Consider the following 25,665-nt stretch of genomic DNA (forward strand, 5'->3'; position numbering starts at 1 on the left):
GCTCCAGACAGCTGGAGAGGAGAGCGTGGCACCCGTGGGGCAGTCAGGGCTGTGCCTCTTCTTAATGAACTTGGGCAGGTGATGAGACCTTGGCTGGAAACTGGAGGAAAGCTTCCTCAGTGTCTGAATGGGCTCTTCATCCCAGCTACCACTACAGCTCTGCTTTAATAAAAATAGGTTTGTAGTGTTGATGTTGCAGAAAGCACCTGTATTACACAGCAGGGCAGGGCAAGGTATCAGTTTTATTTCAATATTTTATGGTAAGGGAGAACATTCAGAGTTGATGTGTAGGCTTTGATGTCCTTGATGGAAGTAAAGTCACGCATCAGAGAGGAGGGGGGCAATAAAACAAGATGAGGTATTTCACCAGATGAAGAGTTCTGTCCTGAGACAGCTGTCACCTCTGAGTCCCCTTCGTGCTTTCCATATCCAATCACCTGGAAAAAGGTACCAGAAATTGGGATCTCATTCAGTGTTTCTCTGCCCTGACACTTAACTTGATACTAAAATGCAATTCTAACAAGAACACTACTTGTAAATGAAGACAATGTGGATAACCAGAGTAAAAGTGACACCACAGATCTCCTCTCCCATGCCCTTACTGCACTCTGCTTCTTGAAGGTGGCAGCAGGAGCTGGCAGACACTCACATGTACACTGAGCACTTTCCTCTGGTTGCTTCTGTGAGCCTGGAACCAGTTGACCAGGTCTTCTTGTGTAATAGACTTGAGAGCTTCAATCTGAAACCCACAGGAAGGAGGTTTTAGGAGCACAGCAGTGATTCAAATAATTTTAAACATAAAAATAATTCCTCTGCAACCTCTGCTCCACTGGATAAAAGAACCTTTTTAAAAGAACATGTAATTTTAGACGCAGTGTGTCACTAGTAGCATAAATCCCATGTGTGCTTTTGAAATACTGAAACCAGGGTGGTTTTTGTGTCCCACAGCTGCAGGACACCCACCTCCCGTGCCAGCCTGTCAAACAGGTACTGCTGGGTCACCACTTCATTCCAGTTCCTGTCCACTTCTTCCCCAAGGTGGGAGTCTTCACATTCTTTCAGTTTTATCAAAGCTGTTACCTACATGGGAAAAAGACAATTCATTTTAATGGGTTTAAAACTACCTTAATTTACCAACACAGTCACTGCAGGTGAAAGAAGAGCTGAATTACATTAACGAGGTAGCTCCTTGCTTTTTGAGCTTAACTGCAAATGGCCAGAGAATGGATGTTTAGGGAACAACAGCAGAACAGGGCAAGAGGCACTTTTTAAAAGGTGAGGCCTTTGTCCAGAAAACCTCAGAAAATTACCAGACAGCTGTAACTGAATCATGCAGTTCAAAGAAGAGCTTTTTAAGACGTTTTACCTGGGTGCTAAAAGCCTCTTCAGATAAATCCTTGATTTTCTCTTCAAAGCAAGAAAGAAACTCCTCTATTTTTCTGTCAACTAATTCAGAACTAAAAGAGAAACAAATAATTTAATTAGGCAGGAAAAACAACAAAAACAAACCCACAAAACAATATTAAGTGGTTAAGTAGCAGCCCCATATGATGAGGAAGGACAGGCTCACTTCCCTCATGCCCTGAAAAGCTCCCTCATCTGAGAACACCCGGTGGTCAGTCTCTGCAGTGCTCTCATTTTCAGCTGCACACGGGCACCCCAGGAGCCACTGCTGTGACGCTGCTGGGGACCTGCTCTGCTGTCCCCAGCTGCAGCCCTGAGCCCTGCAGAGTTAGGGGCTATAAGGATCAGGACTGAAAGAAAATGTGGTGTGATGGACCCTGAGGTTTCTGACCCATTAAAACCCCCACTGATGACACAGATCTCAGTAATGGAAGCATCCACATGTAAAAATTAGAGGCAGCAGCACTGTGCTAATTAAGCTTTTGCTGACACAGTGTTATTTTTCACAAGTGGCACATTTTTCAAATAACCCTTCAACTCTGGCAAGTCAAATGCTTGTAGTTCAAAGGCCCAGGTTTGAACCAAACCATAGCAGTGCTGTGCCTGCTGAACATGAGCCACCAAACAGCTAGACAGGATTTGAACTCTCCTGGCAGAATAGCTTCAAAAGGGCAGGGGGTATTTTACTTAGTCTTGAGATTACTTTTCACTATTCAAGTCAGGACCACTGCAGTTTTAAGCAGCCTAAGGCTACTCTTTTCTTCAGGTGCTGGTTTTGAGTCAGGATGTTGTGACTGGCAGCAGTGTCCCTTCTGACATCCCCTTGAATTAAAAAATCCCTCTGTGGCCTGAAACAGGAGGGAACTCTTAAATGGGAGCAGGTGACTCCCACAGCCAGGGCTGGGAGTCGTGGAGAACTTTCCCCACAGAGCACTTACTTGTATTTAGTTGCCTGGGTTGCCACTGTGACTGAGAAGCCAAGAATCCCAGAAGTGTTCCTGCAGGTGGGGTACACGTGGTAGCTTCAAAGAAAAAAGGACACAAGCACAATTCACTTTTCATTTACAGGACATGCTGCAAGTTAAAATAGTGTTGGTACTTTAGACAGAAAAATCTGAGATCTAAATTTGCAATAGTCTTATTTTCTTTATTTTCTGCATTGCTGCTTTTCAGTGTTTTCTCAGCTTTAGGAAATCCTTTTAAACTTGGGAGTGTTTGTATTTGGGTTCCTGCAAACTCATCCAAGCAGAGTGAGAGACCCAGAGCTGTGAAAAGCCTGCTCCAGTTTCTGAGGTAGCAGGGTGCCTCTGAGGGAGGCTGCTCAGCACCACAGAGCTGCTGTGAAAACAGCCCTGGGGAAGGGGGGCTGAGTGTGGAAGTGCAAGGAACAACTTCCTGCTGAATAATTCCGAGTTAACACACTGGTAATAGAGGCAACTCTTACAGAAGTCAAAAGCAACTTGGCTTGCACCTTGTATTGAGGGTGCTTTTGGTTCTGTAGTGTTGCTGTTGCTGTTTCCATTACAGCAGCTGAGGATCAGCCACTGTGCAGGAAGGATTCCCAGAGTGAAACCAGTCAAAGCAGGGGTGTAGGAGCAGGTGCAGGAGAATTCCTCCAGTGAACTCACCCAAGGGTCTGCTTGGTCCTCAGGAAGTCAAAGCAAGGCTCCTCCATGTGCATCTGAAAGAGCACAGAGGTACAGCAGAGGTGACACTGCCTGCAGCCCCTCACGGGCTCCACACAGAGCACAGGGACACTCAAGTGCCCCTGGCCAGCCACAGCCACTGCACTGAGAGAGCTCAGTCCTGTGGGCTGGGAGCTACAGGAACAGTCTCCTGCAGTGTCCATCACTGCAGCACCCCAACATTCCAGCCAGGGGCAGCAACAGAACTGCTGGGGCCAGTCAGCTGCAAGCAGAGTTCAGGGGAACTGTGCTGACTTAGGAGGCACAAACACAAACTTACCACAAGCAGCTCCATCAGGGTGTATTCCCTCAGGTTCCTGGCACCTGACTGGAAAGAGAATGAAGAATTTAGGGTGGGTTTAATGTGATTGCTCAGGCCAAGGTGACTTGTGGCACACACCTCAGCCTGGACTGCAGCATTGAGGGACAATTCACAGCAGGAAGTTCTGGTTTTCCCTGAGGGGACAGGCCCAGCCCAGCCCCCAGGATCAGAGCTGGGGACACCAGGAAGCCACCACAGCACTAACCCAGCTCCCAGCACCAGTACAGGAAGGGAGGTGCTGGCTTCAGGGAAGCCCCCACCTGGAATTCAGGGATTTCCACTTGAGTTGAGCCTTGGGACACAGGGCCTGTGCTCACACGAGGTGTGAGTGACCCCTGTGTGACACCCCTGTGTGACATCCTGCTCTCAGGGAGGGGTGGTGCCAGGGGGAGCAGGCCAGCCCAGCCCAGCACAGGTACCTGGTAATAGACTGTCACCTCGGAGTTGGCATCGCCCTTGTTGAGAGTTTTCACCTTGCAGAGCAGGTGGGTGTTTGGCAGATCCACCACCCGGAACTGCACGGGGCAGGGATGGGCCAGGGGAGCAAAGTGGAGCTTTCTGGAGGGAGCACAAACAGCACAGCTTCAAACACCTGTTCACACCTTGGCCAAAACCAGAGCAACACTCAGACATTTACACCCTTGGTCTGATGTTATTTTCCCCTTCCCCAAACCAGAACTACATCTGCTTAAACTGCCACCATCAACAGCCACCTCCTGCACACACCAGAGGGAAGAAGGGAATTTCCCAGCACTCCCACTCTGACTCCCTCCTCCAGAAAAGAATCTTATCTTGATTATAGGTTCCATATAATAAGCAATTAAAGAGTCAAGAGATACTCACTGAACAACGTAATTCAGGAAATCCTTTGCTTCCTAGGGAAGAAAGAGAAGACATCAGTTTTATTTAGAAGTATTACCCCAATTCACAACCATACACCCCAGGGCAGGACTTGAGAGAGTGAGCCCCAAGCAAAGAACAGCTGAGCTGTCCTGCTCCCTAAATCCCTGCTCCCTCACATTGTCCCCAGTCCCTCCAGCCTCCTCTGCACCACACCACAGAGTCTCCACGCTGCTTTTGGCACTTCTCCAGAAGGAGAAGGCATGAGCCAAGAAAATAGCACCAGTTATCCTTACTCCATGTGTTTGGCACTCAATGAGGTTTAACCAAACCATGCAGGCAGTCAAATTCCCAGGATAAATGTGCTCTGAGGGAAGCCTCCTCCTGTGGCACCACTGTGGGAATTTCTCTATATCAAATATATAAATACACCAAACAATATAAAAAATGGTGGCAACAGGAGAAACAGATTACAGACATCGACTACATTTTTTCCTGGAAAAATAGATTACAGACATCTACTACATTTTTCCCTATCAGCAGTTTAAATACAAATTCCTGGAAACTTCTGTTCAAACTGACAGCTGCAGACTGCCTATCCCCACAAGCTCTCCTGAGGTGCTGAAGGTGCCCAGTACCCAGGAGACTCCAGACTGCCAGAACAGAGTCGGGTGAGCTAGAGCCCAGTGTGAGCACGGGCACTGCACTCACCCTGCTGGTGAAGTTGCCTTGCACGAGCCCCTCCACGAAGAGCTGGGACTTGAAGGCGCTGACGAAGGCGGAGAGCGCCTCGATGGAGAGCCCCTTCATCAGCGTCTGGTACTTGTCGATCATGGACCAGCGCCCGTGCTCCAGGATCAGCAGCCGCACGTCCCTGCAGGCCACGGACACAAGCACAGCTCGTCAGGAGCTGCTGGATGCCACAGATGCCACTCCTGACTGCAGACAGGACAGAGAGGGCTCCCAGCAGCTCCCACTGCTCCAGGTCCCTGGCTGTGGGGTGTGACCCCGCGTCTGCCCCGCTGCTGCAGGGCTAAGCCATGAGCAAAGCCTGCAAAGAGCCCTGTGAGCACAGAGCAGGGATCCCTGAGCTCCTCAGCTCAGCCTCAGCACCTGCTGCCCTCCCCCAGAACTCACTTGGCCAGAGTCTCGGGTTTAATGAGGATGTTGTAGTATGTTTTCTTCAGCTGCTCTGTTATCATTTCAAAAACTGCTGGAGTAAAGCTGAAGTCAGACAAGTAATCGATGATGAGCTGAAACAGAAGCTGTAAAGAGAAGAGTTTCAAGTTGGGGTTTTTGTTGGTTTAATTTAATGCTATACAATAATATAAAATTATCATTATTGAGACATGGAGCATTACTAAAGCACATTCCTCCATTCTGCCAGATGTTCACTAAACAATTCTATCCCAAATGACCCTTTTAGAAGGGCAGTCTTTTTACACAGTGAATAAGCTCAGTATCCCAAATCAACAGGAGTTTCCATTCTACTGAAACAAATCTAGCCTAGAACCCCCAACATTTCTGTATTCAATATTCCATTTTTTCCTTTTACAATGACATCACAACAGAGACATCATTCAGGATTAAAAAAGAGACTATTCAGACCCTGCTGCTTGTGTATTGGGCTTTTTCTGTTAAAACTCCTGTTAATAAGTCTGACAGGTGATTAATGGTCTTAAAGCTCCAGCAAAGCTCTTGCAATGGAAGTTAATGGGTGTCTCCTCTTCACAGCATCCTCTCTGTGCCTGCCATGTCTTACATGAATTTAGGGAATGGCAACAGAGGAATCCCCCAATCCTCTCAGCAAGCCACCACAGGAAATCTGCACCCAAAATGAGCATGTTCAGAAGCTGGATCTCCAAAGTCAAATTGAAACCAAGATCTCTTTTCAGACATCATGCAAACAGGCACAACTTAGAGACGGAAATGCTCCAATTCTCTTTGTGGCCATGGGAGACACAAAGCTCTTTTAATAGGAAAAGCTGTTAAAATTTTAATGGAGATAACAGTTATTAATTAAAAGGAAGATTTAAGTCAGCCTGAAGTCAGTAATTTGAGCTTGTGTAAGTTCATCCAACTCCATCTCTATACATGTTAAACACAAGAAAAAGCAGCACATTTGCTGCATTACCCTGCCAGAGACCAATTTTTCTATTTAAAAACCTCATCCAACCATTCACAGCTCCAGAAAAGCACACACACTGCAAAGCTGCAGGCATAACAGCAGAGAGGAGAGGAGCAGAGCTTACAGGTAGTTTGTGATTGAATCCTTTCACTCTGATGATCAGGCCATACTCTCCAGCCACCAGCTTGTACTCCAGCTGAGCCACGTCTGCTTCGTAAGCTGGTTCCCCCAGGTTGTGGGAAAGGATGTTTACAAATGTATCAAACAAGACTATGCTGGAGGGAGAAAAGGGCAGGGGGTTAAAAAGAAAGAAAAAAGGATGGACTAAACGTGAAAGTTAAGCCCAATGAGCTTGATGGTACATGCAGTGAATTCCAACAGAAATGGAATTTGTGTAAAATGAGATGCAAAAAGAAAATTTCCCAAAAAAACCCCAGAAATAGAGAATGCAGGTTTCCCTTTGTGCAAAAAGCACATGACACTACTTAAAAATTATCTGGACATTTAGCTATTCCTTGCAAGGTGAAAGATTCCAGCTTCACAAGATTTAAGCTTTCTTCAAGGTAAGAACGCACATTTTAACAAGACAATGCTCCAAATATGGAAAAATCACAGCAAATGAAATTGTTTTACTTTGTGTAAAGATGTGGGGGACATATAGACTCAGTTATGCTCAATACCTGAGTAATGAGTATGATTATTTATCTATGATAATGATTATTTATCTACCAAGGGGAAAAAAAAAAAAGCTAGAGCAAAGCAGGCTGGAAATTGCAGTCCCTGCTTTCAGGTTTCTGTTATTGCCTGGATTCCAATTCAACAATGAAACTAACACACCTCATGAAAACAGATTTAAAAAGGCTTTCCCAAAACATGCTTTGTGCAGGTCTTGGCAGGCTTATGACAACAGCACTGTGACGCTGGTTACAAGTGGCACTGGCAGCCAAGTGCAGCAGAGCCAGAACTGCCCCCAGAGCTCTGCCTGACCCCAGCTGGTTTCCCAAAGCTGCTGCAGCCTCTCCTGCTCCTGCAGGCTCCCAGGATGTGGGACAAGCTCAGGCCATGAGTGTGGACTGCTCTTTCCAGGAGCAGCTCCTTCTCTGAGCACTGCTGCTGTGGCACTGCTTTTGCCCAGAGCTGCCCTGGGGAACACAACACCATGAACTCCTTACACATCTGTTGGCTACAGGCAGGACCTGCTGCAGAACACCATCACCAAACTGCAGAGAAAACCACAAGGAAGGTGGAAGGATGTGAAAGGACACCTTATTCTATTCCTGCTCAAAATGAAAGCCTCTTCCCCGTTTTCCACTAGGTATGGTAATTTAGCTACTCTGCAAGGTAAGCATAAAGAACACAATCCTCACTTCTCTGCAGACTGCTGTATCAATGGAGAGATCAGATGGAATCGAACATAGCCTGGGGAGGAAAAGGAAATTTCAATGAGCAATTGTATAGAAAGTGACAGCTTTCTGAACTCAAATATATTTCCATCAAGTTGCTCTTTGGTGACAATTCGAGTTTAATGAAAATGGTCATTCATCTATAACACTTTATTTCCTTATTTTAAGAAATCATTAAATCGCTCATCATTATTTTCTTATTTAAGTCATCATTAAATGTCTTCTCCTTCTTACTCCAAAAATCTTCCCTTTGAAGTACCAAATATTGGAAAACAAAGCTGTGCTTTGCAGAATACTCCCATGGCATGACCACTATAAATAGAAAAAGAATACTTCACAGAACATCTGTTTAAGAGACACTAAAAACTGTGACATTCTGCTTGAAAGCAGCAATATATTTTACACCCTTGTCCCTGATCCAGGCTGCTGTAGAAGAGACTATGTCCCTTCTAATTAAAGTGCTCCTTCCTTCTCAAGCCCTTGTCTCAGCAGCATATTGTGTCTGTCCAATCCTGTCACCACACACTGTTCAGAAGTCAGTAAATTTCAGTGATTTTCAACCTGAGGTATCAGCAGGGTGTCTTGGTTGCCTTAGCTCACCTGCTTCTCTTTTATTGTAGCTAATAAACACATCAAAAGGACCATAGAAGAGCTGACAGCAAGCACTAGTTTAAATGCTGAACACTACCAGGGGTTATTTGCCTTCAAATAAATTCCAGCTGGTAAAAGCAGGGAGAAAACCCTCAGGCATTTACCTTTTGGGATTTTGAATTTATCATCCTTCCTGTACCAGAGACAGCCTTGTTGTGTGCTGAGGGTTTTGACTGGATATTCTGTCTCGGGGCAGTCAGCAACTTTCAAAGCAAAGTCAGTGGCTAGCAAAGAGAAAAAGCACACCAAAACCACATGTTAGTGTGTTTCACAGACACAATCAGGATAAATTCATCCAAGTCTTCAAATGTATCAAAAATACATTTTCCCTCTCCAGTTTTCTAAATTATTTGTGACAGTACTTTCCTGGACCCAAAGAACATCTCTTTTTCACTTCCACACCAGAACAGTGGCTGAAGCAGAGCAGAAGTGGTGGCATCACATTCCATTCAGGACACAAGTCCTGGCTTTCATTTCATTTGCTTCTGGCAACAAAGCCAGATGGTATTTAGATGCTTTCAGAAGCAGGAGGATTAAGCAAATAAAATTCTCTTCTAAGGTGTCTGGAGCTCTATATTAACTCTCACTGACTGTGAGGCCTGCTCTGTTATGGATATATCATCTGTAATTTGATATACCTTAAAATAACTCAGTTCTTAAGCTTATAAATAAAAGAAGAGTATATAAAATCTAGCTGCACAGAGTGCTCATGGTTTTTTTATTTGCAAAGACCGGTTGATACCAGTTTAGGTTGTTTCTAAACCACAGCAAATTCTCAAATAAATCACTGGGGAAGATCTCACTCATGCCCAGGTCCCTTACCTATGTATTTGTTTTCCTCTGGAAGGTGTAAATCCGGATTTAACTCAAAGTCACTGTCCCATAAATCACTCCAGTACTTGTCAATATCTGTGAAAAACCATGAAATGCATTAGTTCAACAGGAAGGGAAGGCCATTCTATTTCCAGACATTTTTCCCAATCTCCAGAAAGATCTGCAGTATCACAGCAGTTTTGTAACATAACCCCATTCCTCAGGACTCTTTCTAAATCCCTCCCTACAAAATCTTCTGGAGCAGGACTGAAGCAGTCCTATTAAAAGGCAAATCAAGTCTGCCTCAGCAACCCAGCTCCCCCTACAGCCTGTGCTCCCTTGCTTTTCTTTCCCCTGGATGGCAGCCAAGTGGAGCTCAGTGGGACCCCTGCCTCCCAAAGGAACTGCAGGAGTGGGAATCCACTGGCAGCAAACAAACAGCAGGTTTGGGTGCCACAGAGACTAATGGAGAGCTCAAGAAAGCACTGAGGATTCATTCCCCCACTTCCATGCACTTGTATTTTGTGTTGTCACCCTTTCACTTCCTCTAATGCAGGGATCAGACATTCTCAGCTGCTGCTGCTGTTTTACCTTCCATGCTGTACTGAGTCCCAAACCACTTCTCTTTGAGGTGACACTGGCCTTCGTTGGCAGCAGACAGCAAAACCAGGTTGGCTCTCTGAGGGCTGAGCTGGTTCAGGGCATCAGCAATGATCTACAAGTTCCAGACAATATTTCAGTTCAAATGCAGCTCTGCCTGCCTGAGCCAGCAAAGACTTCTCAGTTGGAATGTAGGAAGAACAGACATAACAAGCTTACAAAACAGATTTGCTTTCTGAATACAAGTGTTTCAATTAATACAAAACCTGTGCCAGCATTATGTTTAATTACAAATGCCTGTACACATGCCTGTATTACACAGTATGCACATGTTTTCCTTACATCAAAACATATAATCAGAGTTCAAAGAACATTTACCTCTGGCTTGTATTCAAACAAGAGCTGGTCTCCTGTCAGAAAATCTTCCTTCTGAAACAATTGCATGTTCTCACAAAGGTTTTCCACATAGTCAACTGGATCTGTCTGCAAGCAAAGAAATAAAGCTATTTGTCACATCATTAGAAACCCAAGATATCAATTTTCTATTCTGAGAAGAGCTTGACCAGTCAGATATGTTGAGCAAGTGTTGGATGCTGTGCTTGTTACAGCATTTCGTTTCAGTTATTAAATTAAATGTATTTCATAACCATATCTAATGTTCGGTCTCCTTTGAGAATCCTGAAATTTCAGACACATCATCTTTGCAGAAGAAACCCTGATTATGCAGTTCACAGGCATGGAATCTAAGTTAAAGCCCCAGCAGAATGCACTCCTTGCCTCCAGGGGACACAAGCAGCACAACAATTCAAGATTTAAAGTGACCTAGAAAGCACAAGGCAAGGAACTGCAGCTGCTGCACGAGTTCCTCTGGCTGTGCTCCCTTCCCCAGCTCCTGCCATGATGAGCAGGGGGAGTTCTCCTCTTTGAACATGAAGTACACGTTGCCCTTCAGCAGGGTAAGGCTGCCTGGAGGAGCAGGCTGCTCTGCTTCTTGCAAAGTGCTTTTGGGGTGTTTGCACCAGCCAGCACAGGACTGGAGAGATCCTGGGTCAGACAGAGAGCACAGAGAGCACAGCACGCCTGGAAGGAGCTGAGTTTGGCACATCTGTGTCTTGTAAATGTAGGGGAAACATGCCCAAGGATTTCTTAAGACACCAAACACCTGAGGAAACATCAAACCTCTCCTGGGCACCCCTCATGCCAAGCCCTGCCTGTGAGACCATCACTCCTTAGCACAGCTCCATCCACCAAGCAGAAAACTGGGGTGCCATGGCTAAGTCATTCTTCTGGCCCTGGGATTCACAACCCTGTCACACAAGCACACACAAATCTATGTTCCTGCTCTGTGTAGTATTTCTATGGATGGATTTGTTTTCCCAAAAGGAAATTTCAGTGACATTCAAAGAAAAAAACCCCAAGTTATCTAGTAAGAAACAGAACATGGCTAAATGTAACAGGAGTAAGAAATCTGAAAGAGCCTATCTAGCAGGTAAGGAATGACAAATCAACATTAAATTCTGTTAGGGAAAAACCTCAATATTTCTCTGCTTAGAATACATCTCCTTTGAGCAAAATATAGCCTCATTAAATGCACAATATATTTCTTCTCAAACAGAACTATGAAAATGTGTTTTGAAAGGAAAAAGTAATTACTTTTCATTGTTTACCTATTTCAGAACACTGGATAAATACCTGTTCCTGGTAGTGAAATTCATTAGCTTCAATCTTTTGTATTTCTTCCCATATTCTGCAAAGGAGGAAGAAGATAATAAAAGTGGATTTTCTCCATTATTCCACAACATTTACCAAGAATCTTAAAAAAGGAGCCTTCTAGGAAAGGCATCAATGGTGAGATGGATGATTCACTCAGGTACAAGACACAAAAGCCAATATTAAATGCACTTCCCAAAATGGCATTTCTCAGAACTGGCAGAAAGTTCTTCTAATTTCCAAAGAGAAAGAGAGTTAACTAACAAGAGTCAAAATCTGATACCAAATTAACATAAACTTAGGCTAACACCAGAACACCCAGTCCTGACTCCCACAGACCTGGCTCAACAAATTAGTTTAAAATGAACACAAAACTGCACCTCAATATTTTCTAAATCTTTAGAAAATTTATTTTTAAACTGACATGTTTTCCACACAGAGAAGCCTTACTAGTGACTCCCTGTTTATGCTCCAGGAACTCCACAAGAATTGCACACACTACAAATAACAGGATAATGGAGAAGGACACCACAAATATCTGCAGGAGTGGCAAACACTTGCCTTTGATCTGGCCCCCTTTTCTGCAGCATCTTCACATACTGAAACACAACGTGGGCCACCTGCAGACAGAAAGGAACACATTCATCTTTCCAGACATTAGGGAAACAGCAGGAAAAACAAGCAGCAGGACACCATACCTCGTAGAAGTGCTTGTAACCTTCATCAGTCAAAGTCACAGAAATGCTGAAGATGGAGTAAGTGGAGTTCTGTTCAAATCCTGTCTCTCCATTTCCTCCATACAATGCAAGGGCCCAAAACCTATGGAAGAGTGAAAGGTATTTATTAATGAATCCTTTCAGCTTTGTTTGAGCTTAGCTAGAAGCAGTATATCACAGGGTATCTTTATTTCAGAGGCTTTCAATCCATTTACAGTTTACACAAAGCTTTTTCAGTTTAAGGATGTGACTTCAGGATACAGAATTAAAGAAAAACAGTGAAAAAGCTGAGTAACCTTTTGGAGATCTCAAAGATCAGTCAGAGATACTGCTGATCCAGGAATCACAGACAAAAAGCTCATTTATTTCTCACTTGGGTTTATCATCACCTTACAGAATATCACTACAAAATACTGATAAAAAAGCAGGCTTGGCCTGCTTTTACATCTATAGAAAATATAAATACACAAAACAGAGTTTATCTGTATTTGAATGAGATCAAAGTATTTAATAACCGTGCTTAAAAACCACCTACTTTTTTCTAAGGAAAGAAAGAACACTGCCTTTGCCTTCATGTCCCACCAGCCAGGAAATATAATGAAGAGGCTTCACCCTAAGAGAAAGTTTGGAGAAGATTAGATGCCAGGAGGTAACACATTTCACAGCAAGAATTCAAATCACTGGGCTAATGACTAAAATATGCACTGTCTCTTTTTTCAGGGCAAGTTCTGCATTTTCAGGCAGAATTAAAATAATAAGCTGGAAGTGTGGGAGTTCAGAACACAATGACTGATCTGAGTCAGTGAGGAAAGGGAACTGTATTTGCAGCAGTTTAAATAATTTCTAAAATGCCCCCCTAGCTGAACCAAAGTAATCTGTTAGACAAGTAAATGAGATTCTTTGGTTTGTTGTGGAAGTCAAGAAATTATACACAGCATAAACAAGGTAGAAATAAAATGCAGCACAGTGTACCTGTAATACTGTTCTTGTGGGGGAAGTGCCCAAGTGATGGTCAATGAATGAACTTTCCTGATGGGAACAACTGGACACAAATAGATTAATTAATTATAAATATATCTGACAATACAGAGATAAGTAATTTTACATAATTCAGAAATAGTTAAAAGCTATTTAAAACCACACAGAATTACTCTACAAAGTATCTGGATCACCCAGACAAAATTTCTTACAGCATTCAGGTATTCAAAACATTTAATTCCATTTCACTTACCTCTGTAAAGCTTGTGAAACTCTGGTGTGTCAAAGGGCTGAGTCAGATGGCCAAAGCTGGGTTTGGGTAAACCACTTAAAAGCAAAATGGAGGTGAGATGTTACTGGCAGGGTTCAAGGCTACACTGAGATATTCAAAGGTGTCAGGAGCACAGCTCTGCAGGACACCAGAGAGCCTGGAAAGGGCCCTTTTTCCAGGGTGCAGCCCAGCACCCCCCAGCCCCAGGGAGGTTCCCTGGGAGGCAGCCTGCTCACACAACTGAGCAATTAACCAAGAGGTGGATACCACCCCAACACTGCCCCTTCCTTCTGTAGAAGAGGCACAAAACCTCCTTCTGCACAGCCAAGAACAGCAAACGACAGCCTGAGTTCACCCTGGACCCAAGGAATCCTGAGGGACTGTCTGGTGGGGCAGGAGGGGTGTGGCCAGGACAGACAAATGTGTCTCTGAATGGCACCAGGCTCTCACAAGAGCATTTCCACAGAAACAAATATCTTGAAACAGGGAAAAAAATGCTTTTCAAGTTAGCAAAGCTTTTGCAGAACCCCCTTTTTAGAGGGCATATTGGAGTGAACCATTAAAAAAAAAATTATTTCTAACCCACTGCCACCCTAAGGATGACACTTAAATTCCAGATATGTTAATTAATTTTGCTTCTAATTATGTTTGACACAAAGCAAAGATAAGCAATGTGAAATGATACTCTAAGTTGAATGACTTATCATAAAGTCAAGGCATCAGCACATATTAAGCAAACACTGCTTCAAGTCAGCACCACACAGCTCACAGCCTAAATAATTGTTAAGCAGAAAAAAGTCTTCCTGGAACAATTAACAGTGGTCTTTAATTTAAAAAGTTGCCCTTTTTTTTCCTCAGATAAAAATGTTTATTAACAAATGGTAATTTCCTTTGTTTCTCCAGTAAGGGATTTTTTAAAATGTCATTTTAAGAAAAGATAATTTTATCATCTGCAATGTCTTTATGCATCAAATTAATCTTACTTATTTGGGATCTCAGAGAAGATTTCTGTCACCCACTTTTCCAATGTATCCAGTGTTTCTAAAAAAAGAAAGAAGAAAGACAGAAATGCAATTTCCTCAAGATCTAAGACAAGTTACCTTATCTCACCAGTTCAGTCATTTCAAAGAGGCTGCAAGTCAGTGTATTTGAAAACTGCAGAGTTCTAAATTATAAACTTCAAAGCTGCTGGTTTGAACCAATTCTTAACATTTGCTGAGCTGTACCCGTGGCCACAGCTCTGGGTTTGTGTAGGGTGCCCAAATCCCAGGCTGACACAACTGGGATTTAAAGTTCAATAGTGCCTGGAGTGACTGGGAGAAGGAATTATTGTCTTAGGGATCTACAAAATCACCAGGACTTGCAACTCATTCCACTCTCTCCAGATTATGCACAGGAGTTCTCGCCCTCAAACTCAGTCCTGCAGTCCTAAGGATTCCTTCTCCCCATCCTCTTTCCTGAGGGAAATAAGTCCCAAACCAGAAGGGTTTTTAAAATAAAAACTTTGCTTGTTTAAGCAACCAATCTGAACTGCAAAAGTGATGATGTATATGTAAACAACAGCAGTAAAAACATCTCCTTGGAGTAGAGGGAGGATTCACTGTTGAGTTTGTTTTAACAGAGAGGGAAATACAAAACAGACCTGGCTGGTTATCAGTTACCACCATTTTTTTCCCAAACACCACAGAAAATATTACAATCCATCACTGGCTAAATGACTATTCAAGAGGCATTCAGCACTCTATGTAGTTTACTGTCTAGACCAAACTTAAAAGCAAAGGAGAAGAAAAGAAAGAATGCCTCTATTATTACTATCTCCATTTTAGAGATGGGAATTGCAAGCAGTTTTAGCATTCAACAAAACTCCTCCCTATGCACAGACCTAACTTGAATAACCTCTGAGAAATGTGTTTCTTCTATTCTCAGCAGAAACAACCCACAGGTCTGCAGTTCTCCACTGAAATAAAATTCTAATCCATTTGTACAGAATTTTTCAAGCTATGAGGGAAAAAAATAGAACCTCTACTTCTCCTAGACAAAGAAGACAAGTGGGAGATTCAGTCTCAGTCTCGCCATCACTTGCTGAGGAGTTTCACTGTTGATGGCAGAGAAATCAGCAGCATTAATTCATTTAACTGTTTGTCTTCATTGCTACAAGATTATTTCTGAAATGTTATCTTTGAGATTTTCCCTTCTGTGTTAACATGGAACCCATTCAAAAGGTTTCTCAAGAAGATGACAATTACACAGCACAATTGCTCAGGTCTTGTTTCATCTGGAAACCAGGCTAAAATCTACATATAAATACCCTCTGCAGGACTGGACAAGCCACTAGACTGGCTTGGGCTACAGCTGGACTGGTTCCAAAAGCACCAACAGCAGCAGTGAGGCTGTTTTGAAGGAGCAACTGATGTTACCTTTAGACTGGACAACCAAAGTCATGTAGTGAGCAGAGTAGTGGCGCTGCCAGAATTCCCTCAGGCGGGTGTAGGTGTCGATGTTGTTCAGCTTGGGCTCGTGCTTGAGCGTATCTGCATTGCCTGCAAACACCACAGGGCAGCCAGGCCTAGTTATCCACACAGTGCTTGCAGCAGGAACACACACAGTGAGAAGTCACTTTCCTCCCTAGGTCTAATCGTGGTAAAGGCACATTAAAATAGCTAATAGAAAATTGGAGTGAAAGGAGTGTTAAGTGAAACTGGGTATTTTCTGATTTCTGGTTCTTGTCCAAAGGACAGCTGATATTTTTATGACAAGGAAGGCCAGAGTCCTCCTGCATTATCACCTCTCTCACTGTGTGCTGCCAGCCATTCCCTCACCAATGGAACTTGCAGAACAGCAGAGGGAAAAAGAGGAGGAAATACGAAGATCAGTGTATGTCACCACAGAAATTTACAAAAGCAAGCTACACTTCAAAGCTGGTAACTCTAACACCCATCAACCACACTGCTATTTACTCACTCATCAGCACCACAGGGTGAGGGAGAGAGGACTGGACTGTCCAGGAGAAGGACAAATTTCCATTCTGCTCCCCTCAAATGGCTGTGAAGGTCTAACTCCCAGAAATTCAATTCAATTATTTACTTTGAAAAGCCTCCACTGACAGACAATTAGAAATAATTTATTTTTCCAGGAAATTCTAATAGCAAAAAAAACCAAGCTTAAGAAAGATGGAGATGACTCAGAGAGTACCACCTTTGTGTTAAGAGAAAGTTCCATAATTATACACCTTGGGCACCCAGTTATAACATAGAAAAAAGCAAAACCAGAAAGAAAAGTATCTTAGAAAGGTGACAGCTGCTTTTATTCACAACCAATTTCCTGTAAAATGGATAATTGCTTGAACTCTTCTGAACAAGTCTAATGGTTGCTGTGATATGACAGTTCATGTTAGTGCATCTAACCACTCAAACTTCTATGTGGTTAAAAGTTTAAGTATCATTACCATTTTATAACAGAAATTCAGGACTTACCCCAAAAGAATTTCTTCATAGGATGTCCAGGCCTGGCAAGACTCCCAAATAACATCTCCTTTCTGTTTGCATCAGAGGGCCTGGCGAGCTGATACTCTGTTAATTATAAGAATTTGCAGTGGCATGCATCAAAGTTTGACATCATGTCCCCACAAAACAAAGCACAAATCCCAGCCAAACTGAAAAGGAGACATACCACACAGATGCAGTCTGGAATTTCTTTTAATATATGAATGAAGTAGTGAAATAAGAAAGTAATAATGCAAATAAGAGGAAAAATGTAGCTGAGAAGTAAAGGTGTTAGAAGTAAAAAAAGTGTTAAGAAGGAAAAGCATGTAAAGCACCACCTTGTCCTGTCTGAATGCTCTGATTATGTTAGGTTCAATGGGGACAAAAGGCTATCAATATTATACAGGATCAGGCCCTGCAGTAAGAGCCAGAGAACAATTACAAACCTGTTTCTACCATATGTCACACAGAACCCCTAGCCTAATAATGAAATAAGAAGTTGAAAGGTGAACAAGATAAGTTTCTAAAAACGCAGCTTTACAACCACTTTACACTAATCTAAACATGGGGCTGTGCCAAAATCAATTCACCCTCCTGAACTGCATTTTCCCATTCCTGTTTTGCTGGCAATAACAACCATGTAGAGCAGAGCTGTAAACTAATTCCTGTGGCTGGGCTCTCCTGCAGCCAGCTCAGCAAGCTGACACCATTTCCTGGGCAGCACATTACCATGGTGTCACTGCAAGGCAAGGCCTGGTTCTGCACCACCAAGGTGTAAAATGGCTGAAGCTGTTGAAGAACCACACCTTAACTCCAAGGCAGGTCCTTGTTTACACTGACTTTTATCTAAATTCAAAGATCAAATTGCTCATTTCTCCTTGCCAGAAGACAGATAAAGAAAATTACTTGGAATAAATATTTGACCTAGTTGGGATATCTGCTATTTTTTTCCTAAAACAGTGACATTTTAGAGGCAGTGTGGGAGTATCCATCACATATAAGAAAATCAACACTCCACTCGCTTCTGTGCCTGGTTTAATTTCCTTCTGGGAAGTGACTTTTCAGTTATTCAGGTGTTAGAATAAGGAGACAAGTAAAATCACCTCAAGTTATTGTATTAACTCTGCACAGGACTGGAGAGAGCTCTGGGGCTGTGCTGGAGCTAAAGGCATTTTGTTCACTGCAGAGCATCCACATGCTCATGTAAGTGCCCTGCCAGATTATTAATTTCCAATTAATGAAAATGCAAGAGTAACCACTTCAGATTATTAATTTCCAATTAATGAAAATGCAAGGGTAAACTCTCACAGTGCTGGCACCACATCCAGTTTTTCTTCCTCTAAAAGCCACTGATGTCTACCAGCCACAAAGCTTCAGTTCAAGAGTTTAATCTCTCTGGTAAGTTATGTGAAGTTGACTGAAGTGCTTATAATATTGTTCAACACAGAAACAATAAACAGTATAGCAAAGTAGGTTTTGTTTTAAGAAGATGGGCTAAACACACAGGAGAAGATTCTCTTACTTACCACTGTCTACAGCCTCCACTTCTCGATCTATTGCATCCCTGATCATTAATGGGTGAATAAAGAATTGTGCCCACCTATGGAACAGAAAAATTCATGTACTTTTCTTCAGTGTCTATTAAACTAGGGCAAAACCCCAGTAATTAAATCCAACATCTACTATTTTGGTATACAAAGCTGCTTGACTTACTACAAGCTATGTCACTCTTGACTATAATGTCTTCAAGAAAGACAAAAGCCATCAGAAAGCAAAGGGCAGAACTTCCCAGCTCCAGAGTGGGACTGAGTTGGTTGGATGCAGTAGGATATGGCACCAGTGGGTGCAGGACAGTCTGCATTGCATCCTGAGAATGCTCACACCACATGAGATAATGATCCACCTAGTCTGGAATCTGGAGCTAACAGGGACCAGTATCAGATGCTGCAGAGGAAATCCCAGTTGTTCCTCAGGAACAACATGACCACAGGGGAAGTTTCTTCCTAACTCCAGGAAACAAACTGTTGTGAAACACAAGTTTCTACACCCATTACAATTTTATTATCTACTATAAAAGTCAGTGTTGTCATCCAAATAAATTTCTTCTGTATCCTCAGAGAGCAGAGCACTGGCAAGGGAGAGATCTGCAGAGCATGGAGACTGCAGAAGGCTGCCAGAGAATCTAACAGTTCTGTTTTATTTGCTGAGGTTTTTTAATGAAAAACTGAACTGGCTGAAGCAAAAGGTTAGGAGCAGTAAAAGGTTAAAAGTAATATATCTGTGATGGAGTTCTATGGCCGGAAGACCCATTACACTGAAGACAACTGAAAGGTGATGTATTTCTATTTCTTCAGATCTACAAGTGTTTGAATGAGCAGAATTCATCCTCAGCACTCATTTATCTCCTTTGTATGAGAAGCTATCCTACACAACTCCTAATTTCTGCTTCCCTCTGCACTAAGCAAGCTGTTGTGACAGATTACAATTATATATTTTTTTATTCTTTTGCACTTCCAAACATCCTAAAAAGCTGAATTAATCTGCAAACGGAAGCTGAAATTGGCCTAGTAAAGTAAAATTTAGGTTATACTTGGAAAAATGGGCAAACACTTGCTCTTGTGTCAAAGTAAATTTGCAGTGGAGCCTACTCTTGAGATATTTTATGGCATCAAGAATATTCAGCTACACCCCTATGAATGAGAAATTCCTCTCAATAAAGGAAACCATGCCAACCAGTGGAGCTTTGTTGTTCCAAAAGCACAAAAGAGCAAGTTAAGCACTTTCTGGCAAAAGAGACATTCAGCAGTGAATGCACTGGGTTAAATGCCTCCTCCTGAGACACACATTGTACCACAACTTTGAAGGCTGCCTGAAACAAACTAACAATTTAGAAAAAACAGTAACTCTACCAGGACAGACATTTCAAGGGATGAGTCACTGGGAATCTGGGAGCACTTCCCCTCTGATCAGTTGTCACATTGCATAACATTTCTCCTGTCATCAATGCTACCAGTTTAAGCGTGCCAAAACAAAGAGCTGCATGTGTTAAGACTTAAACATGGGTCCTACATAGTCCCACAGAAATAAAACAGCAACAAATCCAAAGGGAAACAGCCCTTTCCTATATTCAGTACAGTGCAGGTAGCTATGGAAGTTCAGCAACAGCTTTGATCAGCCCAAAATGAAGAACTGGACAACTACACCCAAGCTCCTGAGGCACATACAGACCTTAATTAACAGCTAATCACCATTCATACAAAGTTACCTATCCAGGGCCTCTTTGAAGTACTTCCTCTGCACATCAAACTGGAACACTGTCCTCTCGCAGTCGGTGGAGGCGTTGTCACCGCCCCCGTGCTTCTTCAGGAACGCATCAAACCCGTTCTCATCCGGGTACTTCAAACTGCCCATGAAAACCACTGCAGCAAAAAGTCACCAATGTGCCAAAATGACATGAATCTGTTAATCCTCACTGCAGCTAGAGCAACCCCTGTGACTGAGCCACAGCTCAGAGGCAGAGGAAATCACTGAATACCAACAGCCTGGGGGATCTGCCCAGTTCCTGCTGCAGTTTGCCTCTGACAGTGCCCTCCCAGGCAGGCCTGGCCTCAACCAGGCAAGAACAGTTTTTTGAAACACACCTGGTCAGAAACCTCACGTGGTTTCTGTGTCCACATTGCTAATTCATCACCCTTTACCAGGAGACAAAGCTCCAACCTGGTCTATAGAGCCACAGGTAAGATAATTCCCCTTAATTTTATGGGTAACAAATGAAGTTGATATAAGCTAATGCACAGCTTGGCAAAGTGTAGGAGACACCTTCTCCCATATTAAGAACTCCTTACTAAGTCAGTATTTGTATAAAATCATAAGTTCCTGAAAATAAATTCTCAAATAGCCAAATTAGGAATTCACACTAAATACTTCAGAAATGCAGAGCTACATAGCACCCATTTTGCACTGAAGCTGGAGAAGATGAAACAGGAGCAGATACTTACTATGTTCCAGGAAGTGTGCTAGTCCAGGCAGATCTTCAGGATCAGAGAAGCTGCCAACAGCAACACAGAGGGCTGCTGCAGACTAGAGAAAAGACAACATTCTCAGTAAAAGCTGCTTCAAGAAATACGTCAGGAAAATGACAGAAGTACAAGATGAATCAACTGGGACAGGCACAATAAAAAGGTCTCGTCTGAAGACCTAATCACAACCTCAAGAAAGTTCACCATATATTTTTGCACCTTACAGCTTTAAGTACATACCTGCTTTTCTGAACAACCTCTCTTTCTTGTCTCTTCCTTTTCAGCCAGCTCTTCTAATTCACTGTCCTCAGAGTCATTGAAATCCTCATTATCTCCATCACTGTCCTCACTCTCATCCCCCTCATCCCCCTCATCATCATCTTCTTTGCCATCTTCAATCTCAGCTCCAGAGTCATCATATTCATCACTGCCCTCTTCAGAATCATCATCATTATCCTCCTCGTCCTCCTCTGAAGATGTTGGAGCACCATCCAAGTAATTCAAATCCGAAATCAAAAGTGCACATAAGCCGTTTTGCAGTCTGATATACCTGAAAAATAATTTTGTGCAATGAATATGTTAATTTTCTAAGTCTGAATTTTCAGAATTGTAAAAATTTCATTATTTCATGTAACGTTTAGAGAATGATTTCCTAATGAAAATCTAATGGTAGCCAAGACTGAGCAGTTTTATAGCAGGAAAGTAAAACATTCTTCTGCTATTCAACAGCTCTAGGAATAAGAAGCAGTTCAGGGCAGCAGCAGAAGCCCTTCTCCCATAAGGTCAGGCTCACTGATTTTGGCTTTTACTCTTCTCTTTGTGAAACATTTCAGCTATTAGCACTCACTTCATGCACTCAGAACAAGCAAACCAGAACTTCAATCATCTTTTAGGCTCTTGGAAACAGGTATGATGTGACAGAATGAAGATCTTAGTCTTTGTTTCCAAGTAGGCCCCAGAGCATTGGATTTTATTTGTTTTCATCAATGGTTTCTAATAAATGGGGTCTGCAGATGTAGCAGGCAAGTGCTAGAAAAGAGAGAGTTCCTCTGCAGGCTCCACAGAACCAGTCACAGGAACTGGCTGGGCTCCTATCAAGAAGCAATAAACAGTTCTGTGTATGTGTTTATACATGCACAGAAGTTTTAAAACGTGTGTATGTTCAAATAAAACCCCACAATTTATCAAATTAGCCAGAGCATCCCTGCCAGGAGCTTGCACTGGCTAACACACCAGCAGCAGAAAGGAAGGAAGGTCCAGAAAACACTTCATCCACCCTATGAACTAGTGTGATAGAGACCTGTGGTCTGATCTGACCCAGCAGAAACACACACAAAGAAGAGCAAGCCAGAATAAAACAAACCCATGGTCATATCCCACGCTCCCAGAAAAATCTGAGTTGCAGAGCACAGAATCACAGAACAGTCTTTGTTGAAAGGGGCCTTTAGAGGTCATCTACTCCAACCCCCTAATTTGTACCAGGTCAGAACCTTGTGGTGTGGACACAGCTCCTGGACTAGCAAGTCTATGAAAAAAACTAATGAACAGAAGTCTGATAGTTGTGTTAAGGTTATGACTCATGACCCAAGGGGAAGTGACAGTGCTTACTCTGGCCAGGGTTTTGTGATCATGCACACACCCAGTTTTCTTGCTGCAAGAGTGCTGAGCAGGACAAATCTGTTCTACCCAAAAGCATAAGTGCATTTTGACTCATTCAAACTACAGCACACACTGTGTAACTTGCAGAGATGCTCTGATGAGCTGCAGGAGGCACAGAGAGTGCAGGAATGTTTGCATACAAAGTTAATCCTCCTGCATTCTGCAAGCATGTTTGTGAACCATTCCCACCAGGTGTCCCAGTGCACAGCTGCAGCACTCCTGAGTGTCCTAAAACACACACTGCACACGTGGGTGCTTCAGCCTCTGGGCAGCTGAGAGCCAAAGCCCCAGACAGCACTTCCAGCACTTCTCCCCCACAGAAACTCAGCCCTGCAGGCCTGCACAGCCCCTGGAGAACCCCAGACCAGGGCTGCTCTTCCCGAGGAACAAGGTGCCATAAAGCTGCTCAGCCAGGGGTATCCAGCAGCTCTTGCTGATCCTTTGCACAGAGCCCCATTAAGCTAATGGAGCAGATTATACTAATTTTACATTGCTCATCTGGAGGCTCGTGGGTGTTGCACACAGGACAGGGCTGAACCACTGTTGGAGGCTCTTGGGTTTCACTCCAGCATGATCTAAACAGCTTAGGTTATACAGAGCCCAGGCACCACTGACATAGGTGTTCTTTACTTTTTCCATGTTTCACTCCAGTGGAAAAGGACAAATGTAACTAATATCCACTTGTATGCAAAATACAGCACAAAAAATGCAATGGCATAAGGTAGAAACAGAAGCAAGCACAGTCCAGTTGCTTTTCTGAAGGACTACACAGCAGTGATGCAAGTAAGGCCAAATTATAAAATAAAATTCAAATTCTTAAAAATACTGCTCCAATCTCCTGAATGAGTTTAAACAGGATTGTTCTGACACAAAGGTTTTCTTTGACAATTGGTTAGAAGTTAGTATTGAAATACATATCAGTGCATGGGAAACACTGAGAGAAATGCTACAATCTCACAAGATAAATACAGGACCATGAAATTCCATGTGGATGAATGTAAATAAAACACACATTTTTGGTAAAAATAACTACACAGTTACAGCTCTAATGAGCAAACTTTTATCATGACAAATATTTTGTCCCGACAAACCCACTTCTGAAAATACATCCTGATATCTACATCAGAGCTCCTTTGGTTTGGTGAATGTTAGTTGGGAAGGCAAAATAAGACATTTTCCATCAAGTTAAGACTGGTGTCACAGGACACAGACACCAATCCCACTGTGACTGGGCTGCAGCACACATCACTGAAGAGTAAAGTGGGGAAAATGTGTCAGCAGCATCACATCACCTGCCAGGACACTCCCCTGGAGGTTTGGGAATCACACCTGGACACAGGTTCAGCGTGGCTTTGCTTCCAGACACACTGAACTGCTCCTCCATAGGGACAATGTCTGTGCTCTGTCAGACTAGCTTCACACACAAGGAAACCAGTCTGAAAGGATGCAACTCTGTGCTTCCAACTGAAAAATTCTTTTAGGAACGGGCAGTAGGATTTGTGCAAGATTTTGGTATTAGTTTATGCTACGAGCAAACACTCTCTCCAATTCTCACATGCAGAGGAGGTTCCTGAGCCTCAAAACAGAGAGTGACAGCCTTCAATGGACTTCACCATCAGCACCAGTGTGCTGCTTCAGGCAGCAAAGGCAGCAGTTTCTTAACCTGGCAGCACCAGCAGCTGAGAGCAGGAGGACAAGCGTGCCACAAAGTAGCATGACTAAGAATGCCATCGGGAGAGGCAGGCAGAGATCCAGAGGAACAGCAAGGAAGTAGGGCAAGAAGGGAGGGAGCAAGTTTCTCCCTGAGCCAATGGGCACAGTCCTCTCCAGGCAGCCAGCAGGGAATCTCACTGTCAGCCAATGTCACTGCAAATCCAAACTCCAGCTCCAGGCTCAGGCAGCAGATTCTCCACTGGCTGCACAGATTAGACATCATGAAAAGTAAAGATAAATTTTAAAAAGCAGCTCTAACAAGGGCTGGATAATAACAGGAAGAGGTTATCAGAGTGTCCTTTCAAGAACAGACTGCCTTACAGCATCCAACGAGCTCAACCTGCTGGAGTTCTCATCAGAGCCTCTCGCTGGGTCTGGGCCACAGACACTGTGGGCTGTGCTCAGGGAAGTTGATCTTTTTCATCACTTTTTGGGGTATTACTCAGAAACATCGAAATAAAACCACAAGCAAAATGGCAGCCTAAAAGCACTTTGCCTCAACTCACAGATATAAAACTCAGCTCATCTAAAACACGCAGAGTAGCAGTTCTGAAGTTGGGATCTGCTCTGAAGTACTTAAAGCGCACTTTGCGCAGAACGCTTTCGGAGCTGCCGGGCCGGGGGCCGCGAACCGGCGCTGAATCGGGCATTGCCTGGCCACAAGGGCCGCACACACACCGGGCAGCCCGCCCGCGGCACCGCCAGCCTCCCTCCCCACAGCCAGGACCCAGCTGGGCTGCCCGGGCACCGGGACAGCCTGCCCCTGCCCCGGGCAGAGCCCGCCCACCGACCGGCTGGGCTGCCCCGGCGGCACCCGCCCTCACCGGTACTGCTTGGGGTCGCTGGGGGACTTGACGATGTCGGGGTCACCGAGGTTGTGTTCGGGACCGGCCCCGCCGCGCTCTTCCTCCTCGTCCCCGTGAGGCGAGCGGCCCCCGGCGTCGCGGCCCCCCTCCGCGGCCTGCTGCCCCACCGCGAGCTCCGGGCTGCCGTAGCCGCACGTCGCCTTGTTCCTGCCGGGCATGGCAGCGGTGCCGCCGCTCCACAGCGGCCGGACAACGGCCCGTCCCGGCCGCCAGCCCCCGGCCACGGCCCGCCCGCGGGGACCCCCGGCCGCCGCCGCCCGCCCGCTCCGAGCGAGGGCGGCCGCGAGACTGCGCATGCGCATGGCTGCGCGGCGCTCCCATTGGTGCAGACAAGGCTGCCGGCGTGAGCGGGTGGGGGAAACCATAGATGGCGGAGTGGAGGGGGGGGATGTGGCTGCTTTCAAG

At 44.1% G+C, this 25,665-nt stretch overlaps 1 protein-coding gene across 1 annotated transcript; it reads right to left on the reverse strand.

Moving 5' to 3' along the window:
- Positions 1 to 223: 223 nt before the first annotated feature.
- On the reverse strand, positions 224 to 25,561 carry NRDC (nardilysin convertase). Its single transcript, XM_064428840.1, has 31 exons — positions 25,219 to 25,561; positions 21,263 to 21,572; positions 21,002 to 21,083; positions 20,269 to 20,422; positions 18,530 to 18,603; positions 16,995 to 17,090; positions 15,939 to 16,061; positions 14,505 to 14,562; positions 13,504 to 13,577; positions 13,245 to 13,314; positions 12,808 to 12,885; positions 12,255 to 12,375; positions 12,118 to 12,176; positions 11,539 to 11,593; positions 10,225 to 10,329; positions 9,838 to 9,961; positions 9,256 to 9,342; positions 8,538 to 8,657; positions 7,747 to 7,798; positions 6,504 to 6,654; positions 5,389 to 5,516; positions 4,963 to 5,125; positions 4,255 to 4,286; positions 3,831 to 3,969; positions 3,370 to 3,417; positions 3,033 to 3,085; positions 2,343 to 2,426; positions 1,367 to 1,457; positions 964 to 1,080; positions 650 to 739; positions 224 to 437 (listed from the first exon to the last, which is right to left on the reverse strand). Exons 1-31 carry the CDS (start codon positions 25,554 to 25,556, stop codon positions 243 to 245), a joined length of 3,471 nt encoding a protein of 1,156 aa, XP_064284910.1. The 5' UTR covers positions 25,557 to 25,561; the 3' UTR covers positions 224 to 242.
- Positions 25,562 to 25,665: the final 104 nt, after the last annotated feature.

This window comes from Passer domesticus, chromosome 7 (assembly GCF_036417665.1).
Source record: "Passer domesticus isolate bPasDom1 chromosome 7, bPasDom1.hap1, whole genome shotgun sequence".
Taxonomy (NCBI): Eukaryota; Metazoa; Chordata; class Aves; order Passeriformes; family Passeridae; genus Passer; species Passer domesticus.